Source organism: Penaeus vannamei, chromosome 7 (genome assembly GCF_042767895.1).
Source record: "Penaeus vannamei isolate JL-2024 chromosome 7, ASM4276789v1, whole genome shotgun sequence".
NCBI classification, from domain to species: Eukaryota; Metazoa; Arthropoda; class Malacostraca; order Decapoda; family Penaeidae; genus Penaeus; species Penaeus vannamei.
The window spans coordinates 4,602,805-4,613,577 of NC_091555.1; the positions used below are offsets into that span (position 1 = coordinate 4,602,805).

Consider the following 10,773-nt stretch of genomic DNA (forward strand, 5'->3'; position numbering starts at 1 on the left):
GGAGAGGGGAGCCCGACTATATGGTTGAAGTAGGGGTTAGAGAAAGAGGAGAGAGATAGGGAGAGGGGGCAGGCACTCCCGCTGTCACCTTCTGCCCTGTTTACCCCGTTTATTATAGATGTGGAGGATTATTATTATGATCTGATTTATCTGAGGGGGTTTTGGCTTTGTTTTGTGTTGCTGCTGCTTTTTCTGACGTCTTTTTTCCCCTGTTTTCTCTCTCTCTATCTCTCTCTCTCTCGTTCTCTCTCTTTCTCGTTCTCTCTTTCTCTCTCTCTCTCATTCTCTCTCTCTCTCTCTTTCTCTCTCTCTCTCTCTCTTTCTCTCTCTCTCTCTCTTCTCTTCTCTCTCTCTCTCTCTCTCTCTCTCTCTCTCTCTCTCTCTCTCTCTCTCTCTCTCTCCTCTCTCTCTCTCTCTCTCTCTCTCTCTCCTCTCTCTCCCTTCTCTCCCCTCCTCCCTCTCTCTCTCTCTCTCTCTCTCTCTCTCTCTCTCTCTCTCTCTCTCTCTCTCTCTCTCTCTCTCTCTCTCTCCTTCTCTCTCTTTTCTCTCCCCCTTTCCTCCCTCTCCCTTCCTCTCCCTCTCTCCTCTCCCTCTCCCTCTCCCTCTCCCTCTGTCTCCCTCAGTCTCTCTCCCTCTCCCTCCCCCCTCCCTCTCTCTTCCTTTCTCTTGTGATTTTTGCTTCATTTTTTCCTTTTCGTTTTTGAGTGGAAAATTATTTATTTACGTCAATTCGTAGAAGAGAAGGCCTTGTGTGGGGGGAGGGGGAGGGGGAGGGGAGGGGGAAGGGGAACGGGAAGGGGAACGGGAGTGGCCGGAGCACTGCCACCAGATCTCGCTCTAATTTTAGCTGTGGCAGGTATAACCTATCATCTGCCTCGCCCTCCTCCTCCTCCTCCCTCCTCCTCTTCCATCTTCTTTTCCTCCTCCTCCCTCCTTCCTTCCACTTCCTCCCCCTCCCCTCCCTCCTATTCCTTCCATCTCCCTCCCTCCTCCTTCCTCCTCTTCCATCTCTTCCCCTGCCTCCTCCCTCCTCTCTTCCTTCCTCCTCCCCATCCTCTTCTTTCCTCCTCCATCTCCTCCCCTCCTCCTACATCTCCTCCCTTCCTCCTACATCTCCTCCCTTCCTCCTTCCTCTTCCTCCTCTCTTCCTTCATCTCCTGGCTGCCGTGCTTATCACATCGCCTCGTTTCCTCTTTCGCAATTCAATCTCGCTTGTCTCTTTCCAATTATCAGGGTCTTCGTCTTTCACTTTTCTTTCCCCTCAGTAGGGCGAGGGGGGGCTGGGAGGGGAGGGGGAACCTTCGCTGGCTAAGAAGGCGCGCGAGGAGGGCGTGTGACCTGGGTTGACCCCGTTTGACCTGAGCTTCCAAACTCGTCTCGCGATAAAATTGATCGTCTGCCGGAATTGCCTCGGGTGTTGGTTTTGCATTTTTATTTTTTCGTTTTTTTTCTTTCTTAAGAATATATTGTGTATTTTTATTTTTCGTTTTTCTTTCTTCTTAACAATATATTGTGTATATTTTCTTCGTGTTTTTTTCCCCCTGCTTACATATTTGCGTTTAGCTTTGCATATATACTTTTTTTTTGCGTTTATTCTTGTATTTATCTCTCTCTCTTTTCGGCAGGGGATTTTGGAAAATATTTGGGGGAAGGGATTGACGTCTGGGACACGTGTATAAATTATGTAAATGTCTGGTGACGAGAAGTTTTATTATAAGGCGTGTCCTTAATGATATGCTACGTCCAGGAACAAGATTTTATAAAGTTGGAAGATTTTGTCGATTTTCCTTACCCGTGTGCACGCCTGTGTGTGTGAGAGAAGGAGGGAGGGAGGGAGGGGGGCAGGGAGAGAGAGAGAGAGACAGAGAGAGAGAGACAGGCAGAGAGAGAGAGAGACAGGCAGAGAGAGAGAGACAGGCAGAGAGAGAGAGAGAGACAGGCAGAGAGAGAGAGAGAGACAGGCAGAGAGAGAGAGAGAGGGACAGAGAAAGAGAAAGAGACAGAGAGAGAAAGGCAATGTTTGCGTGTGTGCGCGTCTTCCGGGCTTTTGGACTGGTTTTGTGTATAAATGTTCACATCTCTGCGCGTCTTTGTGACACTCCCGCAGCCAGCACAGTGCCCAGAGTCCGCCCCAGGAGCGCGCTTTATTAGTAAATCTTCCCGACACCGACGAGGCTCTGTTTACACCGCCGCCTCCGCGCCCCTCGGGAAGGCCCCAGGAAGTTCCCAGGCGAGCTCCGTGTCCTGCCTGCGAGGGGCGCCCGCGACGAGGGCTCGGACACCCTGGCACGGCGCGCGAGCAGGAGGCTTACGTCGTGGCAGGAGGAGGCTTGCTTACGTCGTGACAGGAGGAGGCTTACGTCGTGGCAGGAGGAGGCCTACGTCGTGGCAGGAGGAGGCTTACGTCGTGGCAGGAGGAGGCTTACGTCGTGGCAGGAGGAGGCCTACGTCGTGGCAGGAGGAGGCTTACGTCGTGGCAGGAGGAGGCTTACGTCGTGGCAGGAGGAGGCTTACGTCGTGGCAGGAGGAGGCTTACGTCGTGGCAGGAGGAGGCCTACGTCGTGGCAGGAGGAGGCTTACGTCGTGGCAGGAGGAGGCTTACGTCGTGGCAGGAGGAGGCCTACGTCGTGGCAGGAGGAGGCTTACGTCGTGGCAGGAGGAGGCTTACGTCGTGACAGGAGGAGGCTTCGCGCGCATGCTGCTGGGAGGTTCGCGCCGCTCCTCGCCGGATTGCGCGCATCTTGGCGGATCGCGATTACCCGGAACCGTCGCGGAGTCGGGTCCGGGAAAGTCGGGTTCCACGAAGACGCTGATCTTCCGACTCGTTCTGGCGTCACAGGCATTGACGTGAGACCAATACTAATCCCCACAAGGTATATTTGTGTTTCTTAGTAGGGTCTGGCACAAGCACGGACGAAAGTAGGATTCAGCGAAGAGGAAATAGGAGAAAAAAATATATATATGATAATGGTGTGTGTGTGTGTGTGTTTATCCCACCCAGAGAGTGAACAAAATTATGCGGGGATATTGATGCGACGGAATATAAGACCCACTTTGCGAGGCTCGGAGAGAAGAGCGAGGGAAGGGGGGGGGGAGAGGGGCGGAGGGGGGCGTCCGAGGGGGGCGTCGTTTCCATCACGGGTGCGTCGGGCATCTCTTCGGCAGGCATGTTTCGTTGGCATCTGTTCTGTGGGCATTTCACCTGTTGGCAGCTCTTTAGTGGTCGTTTTTTGTTGGGTACCTCTTCAGTGGGCATCTCTTCATAGGGTACCTCTTCAGTGGGCATCTCGTCATTGGGTATAACTTCAGGGGGCATCTCTTCATAGGGCATCTTTTCATTGGGCATCTCGTCATAGGGTACCTCTTCAGTGGGCATCTCATCATTGGGTACCTCTTCAGTGGGCATCTCTTCATAGGGTACCTCTTGAGTGGGCATCTCTTCATAGGCTACCTCTTGAGTGGGCATCTCTTCATAGGGTACCTCTTGAGTGGGCATCTCTTCACAGGGTACCTCTTCAGTGGGCATCTCTTCATAGGCTACCTCTTGAGTGGGCATCTCTTCATAGGCTACCTCTTCATTGGGCATCTCTTCATAGGGTACCTCTTCAGTGGGCATCTCGTTATTGGGTATAAGTTCAGGGGGCGCTCGCGAAGACGACACATCGCTCCGTCTTACCGGTAAAGTGGGGTTTCGGAGTCCGGTTGCCCACCGCAAAGGGACCGAGAGAAGGGAAGCGGAGAAGATAGTTCACGCAACGAAGGCAGTCATGTCCGGAGAGGGGAAGGCAAGAGGGGCCAGAAAGGGAAAGGGCAAGAAGGGAGAGAAAGGGAGAAGGGAGAGGGCGAGAGGGAAGGAGAAGGGAGAGGGCAAGAAGGGAGATTAAGGGAGGGTGCAAGAGGGAAGGAGAAGGGAGAGGGCCAGAGGGAAGGAGAAGGGAGAGGGCAAGAGGGAAGGAGAAGGGAGAGAGCAAGAGGGAAGGATAAAGGAGAGGGCAAGAGGGAGGTGAAGGGAGAGAAGGGAGAGGGCAAGAGGGTAGAGTAAGGGAGAGTGCAAGAGGAGAGAAATGGAGAGGGCATGAGGGGAGGAGAAGCAGAAAGGGAGAGGGCAAGACGGGAGGATAAGCGAGAGGAGAAGAGGCGAGGGTAAGGCAGAGTAAGGGAAAGGCCAAGAGGGGAGGAGAAGGGAGAAGGGCAGGTAACGGAGATGGCAAGAGGGGAGAGAGAAAAAGAACGAGCAAGAGGGGAGAGAGAAAGAGAGAGGGAAAAAGAGGAGAGCAAGAGAGAGGGCAAGAGGGCAAGGCGAACCCGAACGGAGACGGCGGCCAAGAAACCCGAGACCCGAACGCCGCGACCGAACTCCGGTTACGGCTTCCGGAGAGGGGGGGGGGGGGGGCTGGCGCGACTGTGCAACGGGGGCCTCTCGCACGGGGGCCGCCCTTCCAGCGCCGAAGTGTCACGTGCGGGCGGGCGGGCGGGGGGGGGGTTCTCGTGGCAAGAGGAGGGCGATTTTTTAACGGGAATTATGGCGGAGGGAAAGATGGCTGAGGGAGGAGATTCCTTTGGTGGTTGTGGTTCGCTTTTCGTGAGTATGAGTTTGGTTAGAATGGGGTTTTGTGTCCGTTTGTAACTGAAAAGGATTTACATAGAGAGAGAGAGAGAGAGAGAGAGAGAGAGAGAGAGAGAGAGAGAGAGAGAGAGAGAGAGAGAGAGAGAGAGAGGTATACAGACAAACGTGAATTAATGGAGCAATTTTGAGAGGCGGAAATGAAGCAGAGTGGGGAGAGAGAGAGAGAGAGAGAGAGAGAGAGAGAGAGAGAGAGAGAGGGGAGAGAGAGAGAGAGAGAGAGAGAGAGAGAGAGAGAGAGAGCGTGTGTGTGTGTGTGTGTGTGTGTGTGTGTGTGTGTGTGTGTGTGTGTGTGTGTGTGTGTGTGTGTGTGTGTGTGTGTGTGTGTGTGTGTGTGTGTTTTAAGGTATTGTCATCAGCTGAATTTTCCCCTAGATTTTATTTTTCGGTGGGGGATGGGGTGCTGATGAATTCACTTAATCAGATCATTATCTTAATTGCCTCCCTCACCCTTCCATTGCTCTCTCGTACCTTGCTTTGTCCCCTATTTTATATTTTTTACTATTTTTTTCTTGATCATACGAATCTCTCTTATTTGATCGAACACCTGATCATGAAGTAAAAAAAAAAATGTTTTCGAATCCGAATATTTACTCCCCGGAACTCGCAAAAAAATATAAACCTGTTAAAAGAAAAGTGAAAAAATAGGGAGCATTATGAAGTAAAAAGAAAAAAAAAATTGTTCTCGAATCCGAATATTTACTCCCCGGAACTCGCAAAAAAAAAAAAATTATAAACATTTTAAAAGTGAAAAAATAGGGAGCATTATGAAGTAAAAAGAAAAAAAAATTGTTCTCGAATCCGAATATTTACTCCCCGGAACTCACAAAAAATATATAAACCTGTTAAAAGAAGAGAGAAAAAATAGGGAGCATTATGAAGTAAAAAGAAAAAAAAATTGTTCTCGAATCCGAATATTTACTCCCCAGAACTCACAAAAAATATATAAACCTGTTAAAAGAAAAGGGAAAAAATAGGGAGCATTTTGAAGTAAAAAGAATAAAAAATTGTTCTCGAATCCGAATATTTACTCCCTAGAACTCACAAAAAAAATATATAAACCTGTTAAAAGAAAAGGGAAAAAATAGGGAGCATTATGAAGTAAAAAAAAAAAAAAATGTTCTCGAATCCGAATATTTACTCCCCGGAACTCACAAAAAAATATATAAACCTGTTAAAAGAAAAGGGAAAAAATAGGGAGCATTATGAAGTAAAAAGAAAAAAAAATTGTTCTCGAATCCGAATATTTACTCCCCGGAACTCGCAAAAAAAAAATATATATATATAAACATTTTAAAAGGGAAAAAATAGGGAGCATTATGAAGTAAAAGGAAAAAAAAAATTGTTCTCGAATCCGAATATTTACTCCCCGGAACTCGCAAAAAAAAAAAATATAAACCTGTTAAAAGAAAAGAGAAAAATAGGGAGCATTATGAAGTAAAAAGAAAAAAAATTGTTCTCGAATCCGAATATTTGCTCCCCGGAACTCGCAAAAAAAAATATATAAATAAACATTTTAAAAGTGAAAAAAATAGGGAGCCCCCCCCCCCCCCCCCCCAGCCCTGTCTGTTCAGCGGTGGTCCTTGATGACGTCTGTTTACCTCGTGTGTCGTGTCTGTCTTTGTCTGTCTCGCGGATGTCTGCTCCGAGCAACCCTCTCCCTTTCCCGTTTATGTAAACAGTCGAGTCTTGTTTTGCTCTCTCTCTCATCTTTTCCTTTCTTTTCTTTTCTGTTTTCTATTTTTTCTTTTTTCTTTTCTCTTTTTTCTTTTTTTTCTTTCTTTCTTTCTTTCTTTCTCTTTCTTTCTTTCTTCTTCTCTCTCTCTCTCTCTCTCTCTCTCTCTCTCTCTCTCTCTCTCTCTCTCTCTCTCTCTCTCTCTCTCTCTCTCGTTTTGGATTCTTCGGCTGTTGTCATCTTTTAAGGTTTATTTGGTATTGTATGCTTGCCCCTTTTTTAGTGTTAACAATAGTTATTATTATCGTTGTCATTATCATCATTACCACCATCTCCACATCCATAGCCACCACTCATATTATTATTGTTATTATTGTTGTTGTTGTTATGTAATACTAGTAGTTATTGTGTTTATTGTTAGTGTGAATGGTGGTGTTATTACAATTAATTGGTCGATAGATAGCAGTTTTCTGAAGTTCGTATCATTAGTAAGACTGTGTGTAAATGATAAAGTTCTGGGTCTTTTCCGAGGCAAAGTGCACGTCGGCCAAATGATATTTAAGACATAGAGCAAAGGTAATATTCTGTGATTTTATTGAAATATACGTCGCTCCTTTCCTCCCTCCTCCCTTTCTCAATCTATCTTCCTTCCTCCCTCCCTCCCTCCTTTCCTCCTTTTCTTCCTCCGTCCCTCCCTCCTTTCCTCCTTTTCTTCCTCCTTCCCTCCCTCCTTTCCTCCTTTTCTTCTTTTCTTCCTCCTTCCCTCTTTTATTTATCACAGAGAATAACCTTTTTATTCTCTGTAATAGATAAGGATCAACAGATGAGTGGGCCCTGTTTGCAACAACAAAATAAATTAATAAATAAAATATATTTATATCTGCGTGTTTGTGTGTGTGTGCGTGTTCGTGTGCGTGTGTGTGTGTGCGTGTGTGTGTGTGCGTGTGCGTGTGCGTGTGCGTGTGTGTGTGTGTGTGTGTGTGTGAGTATGTGTGTGTATGTGTGTGTGTGTGTGTGTGTGTGTGTGTGTGTGCGTGTATGTATGTGTGTGTGTGCGTGCGTGAGTGAGTGTGTGTGTGTGTGTGTGTGTGTGTGTGTGTGTGTGTGTGTGCGTGTGTGTGTGTCTGTGTGTGTGTGTGTGTGTGTGTGTGTGTGTGTGCGTGTGTGAGTTACCGATGTGTACCACCAAGGCAAAACGTCGCCTCCAAATCCGCGACGAGAAACTGCCTTCAGGAAATCCAGGTCGATTTCAGGTTCGCGTTCCGCCGCCGCCGCCGCCGCCTCCTGCTGGACGGTCGCCAGGCGCGGCGGGCGAGCGGCTCCTGTGAGCGCGTGTCAGTGGCAATCGCTCTCCATCCATTAGGCTTTCCGGGAATTACGAGGAAATGCAGACGCGGACAAGCGCCGCGGCCAAGAATAACAGCAGCGGATCTTCGTTTTTTTTTTTTTTTTTTCCGGTTGCTGCGGGGAGAGCCTGGTTGTGGTAGCGTCGGCGGTGGTGGTGGTGGTAGCGGCGGCGGCGGTGATGGTGGTAGCGGCGGTGGTGGTGGTGGTAGCGGCGGTGGTAGCGTCGGCGGTGGTGGTGTTGGTAGTGGTGGTAGCGGCAGTGGTGGTGGTGGTAGCGGTGGTGGTAGCGGCGGCGGTGGTGGTCGTCGGTGCGGTAATATGGATGATCTTGGTGGCGATGGCGGTGGTGGCGGCAGCGGCGCTGAAGTGGATGACTCCCCCGAAAGTGCGTTTTGGCACTGATGCGTTGATGAGAGACGGGGGGGGGGGTCTAGACTGAGCTTCCATCCAGGTAAAGGGCGTCCGTGGTGAGAGCCCGTGAAAGTGCTTCGTCCGAAGGGGGAGGCCTCGTTGAAGCGGCTTCGAAGCATACGGGCAGAGATGAGTGGGAACAAGTAAATGAATAAATATAATATGTTTGTGTGTGTGTATGTTTTGTATGTGTGTGTTTTGTATGTGTGTGTGTGTTGTGTATGTGTGTGTGTTGTGTGTGTGTGTGTGTGTGTATGTGTGTGTGTGTGTGTGTGTGTGTGTGTGTGTGTGTGTGTTTTCTATGTGTGTGTGTTTTCTATGTGTGTGTGTGTGTGTGTGTGTTTTCTATGTGTGTGTGTGTATGTGTTTTTTGTATGTGTATGTGTGTGTGTTTTCTATGTGTGTGTGTGTTTGTGTGTAATAATAAAAAGAATAAAAATATAGTAATAAAATTAAGTATAAAACATGTATGTTCTAAAAGCCCTGCACAGAAGTTGCAACTGGCTTCGGGTTTTTGAGAGAAGATAAAACATGAGTTCTGATATGGATTCCTCTTTTTATCCGAGTAATAAAGTACATTATTCCAATTTCTCACGTTCTCTCTCTATCTTCCCATTTACTTCTTTCCTTTCTCAGTTTCTCTCCATATTTTTTCCCCTTCGTGTTGCTGTTCATCTTCTTTCCTTTCTCAGTTTCTCCCCACATCTTTTTTATCTTCTTGTTGCTGTTCATCTTCTTTCCTTTCTCAGTTTCTCCCCATATTCTCCCCATATTTTTTTTTATCTTCTTGTTGCTGTCCATCTCCTTTCCTTTCTCAGTATCTCCCCACATCTTTTTTTATCTTCTTGTTGCTGTTCATCTCCTTTCCTTTCTCAGTTTCTCCCCACATCTTTTTCCCTTCGTGTTGCTGTTCATCTTCTTTTCTTTCTCAGTTTTTCCTCACATCTTTTTTATCTTCTTGTTGCTGTTCATCTTCTTTCCTTTCTCAGTTTCTCCCCACATCTTTTTTATCTTCTTGTTGCTGTTCATCTTCTTTCCTTTCTCAGTTTCTCCCCATATTTTTTTTCTATCTTCTTGTTTTGCTGTTCATCTTCTTTCCTTTCTCAGTATCTCCCCATATCTTTTTTTTTATCTTCTTGTTGCTGTTCATCTCCTTTCCTTTCTCAGTTTCTCCCCACATCTTTTTCCCTTCGTGTTGCTGTTCATCTTCTTTTCTTTCTCAGTTTCTCCCCACATCTTTTTTATCTTCTTGTTGCTGTTCATCTTCTTTCCTTTCTCAGTTTCTCCCCACATCTTTTTTATCTTCTTGTTGCTGTTCATCTTCTTTCCTTTCTCAGTTTCTCCCCACATCTTTTTCTATCTTCTTGTTGCTGTTCATCTTCTTTCCTTTCTCAGTTTCTCCCCACATCTTTTTCTATCTTCTTGTTGCTGTTCATCTTCTTTCCTTTCTCAGTTTCTCCCCACATCTTTTTTTATCTTCTTGTTGCTGTTCATCCTCTTTCCTTTCTCTGTATCTCCCCACATCCTTTTTATCTTCGCGGTTGCTGTTCATCTGTTCATCTCTGTTTATCCTTTGAACCCCTTCGCCCCGACCTCATTGGCGGCCGATCTGAACAGCTGTTTCTTGGGTAAACAGGGCAGCCCCTTCAATTGATTTCTCTGTCGACAATAGATTCCCCCCCCCCCCCCCCCCGAGATCCGTCCTGGTTCTCGAGGATTTGTAAATACCTCGACGATTGGGGGGGGGGGGAATCGTATAAAGCCCAAGTCATTCGGTAGAACATAAAATGCGAGGATTTTCCGTAAGTGAGAAAGGGGGAGGGAGAGAGGGAGATGGAGGGAGAGAGAGAGAGAGGGAAGAAGAGAGAGAGGGAGAGGGAGGAAGAGAGAGAGAGGGAGGAAGAGAGAGAGGGAGAGGGAGGAAGAGAGAGAGAGGGGGGGAGATAAAGCTAGAGAGAGAGGGGGAGACAAAGAGAGAAAGATTGTGAGAGAGAGAAAGGGAGGGAGGGAGATTGTGTGATAGAGAGAGAGAGAGAGAATGAAAGAGAGAGATTGTGTGAGAGAGAGAGAGAGAGAGAAAGAAAGAGAGAGATTGTGTGAGAGAGAGAGAGAGAGAGAGAAGAAGAAGAGGAGACACTTCGCGACGTGACAACCAATTACAGGTAAAGGTTCGTCGGCGGGCACAGCGGCCAGCCCGGGCGGTTGCCAATTAACGCTGGCCAGATTTCTCGTGTTTTTTTTATGCCTATCTTCCTCTTGATCTCTTTGTTTATCGGGCTTGGTCTCTTATCAGATTTTTAGAATTATTGCTCTCTGTCTTTCTCTCTCTCTCTCTCTCTCTCTCTCTCTCTCTCTCTCTCTCTCTCTCTCTCTCTCTCTCTCTCTCTCTCTCTCTCTCTCTCTCTCTCTCTCCCTCCTTCTGCTCTCCCTCCCCCTTATGCTCTCTCTCTCCTCTTCCATATGTCTCTCTCTCTCTATCTTTTATCTTTTTCTCTTTTCTCCTCTTTCCTTCTTCCCTCTCCCTCTCCTCTCTCTCACCCTTTCCCCACGCCTTCCTCTCCTTCCCCTCTGTCTTCCCTCTCCCTCTCCCCTTCGCCTTCCCCTCTCCCTCTCCCCTCGTCTTCCTCTCCCTCTCCCCTTCGCCTTCCCTCTCTCCCTCTCCCTCTCGCATTTTTTTTCCTTCTTTTTCTCTCCCTCTCCGCCCTCACTCCCCCCG

The 10,773-nt window shown here is 47.8% G+C and overlaps 3 protein-coding genes across 6 annotated transcripts in view; 1 reads left to right on the forward strand and 2 right to left on the reverse strand.

The window, feature by feature from the left end:
* LOC113823485 (fibroblast growth factor receptor 3) overlaps positions 1–10,773 on the forward strand; it is a 185,635-nt gene that overhangs the window by 97,475 nt on the left and 77,387 nt on the right. The window lies entirely within an intron of this gene.
* LOC138862104 (rhoptry surface protein CERLI2-like) lies at positions 2,860–3,616 on the reverse strand. The gene is made up of 2 exons (XM_070123264.1): positions 3,140–3,616; positions 2,860–2,898 (listed from the first exon to the last, which is right to left on the reverse strand). The coding sequence occupies exons 1-2, from the start codon at positions 3,614–3,616 to the stop codon at positions 2,860–2,862; spliced, it is 516 nt and encodes a 171-aa protein (XP_069979365.1).
* LOC138862105 (spore coat protein SP96-like) lies at positions 7,549–8,093 on the reverse strand. Its single transcript, XM_070123265.1, has 2 exons — positions 7,762–8,093; positions 7,549–7,621 (listed from the first exon to the last, which is right to left on the reverse strand). The coding sequence occupies exons 1-2, from the start codon at positions 8,091–8,093 to the stop codon at positions 7,549–7,551; spliced, it is 405 nt and encodes a 134-aa protein (XP_069979366.1).

What these genes read in the sequence shown, in the direction of transcription:
- LOC138862104 (XM_070123264.1), bottom strand. Translation starts at nt 3,616, where the DNA reads ATGCCCACTGAAGAGGTACCCTATGAAGAGATGCCCAATGAAGAGGTA. An exon ending in AAGAGATGCCCGACGCACCC is followed by an intron (nt 2,899 to 3,139) that starts GTGATGGAAACG and finishes TGCTTGTGCCAG; the next exon opens with ACCCTACTAAGAAACACAAA.
- LOC138862105 (XM_070123265.1), bottom strand. Translation starts at nt 8,093, where the DNA reads ATGGAAGCTCAGTCTAGACCCCCCCCCCCGTCTCTCATCAACGCATCA. An exon ending in ACAACCAGGCTCTCCCCGCA is followed by an intron (nt 7,622 to 7,761) that starts GCAACCGGAAAA and finishes ACGCGCTCACAG; the next exon opens with GAGCCGCTCGCCCGCCGCGC.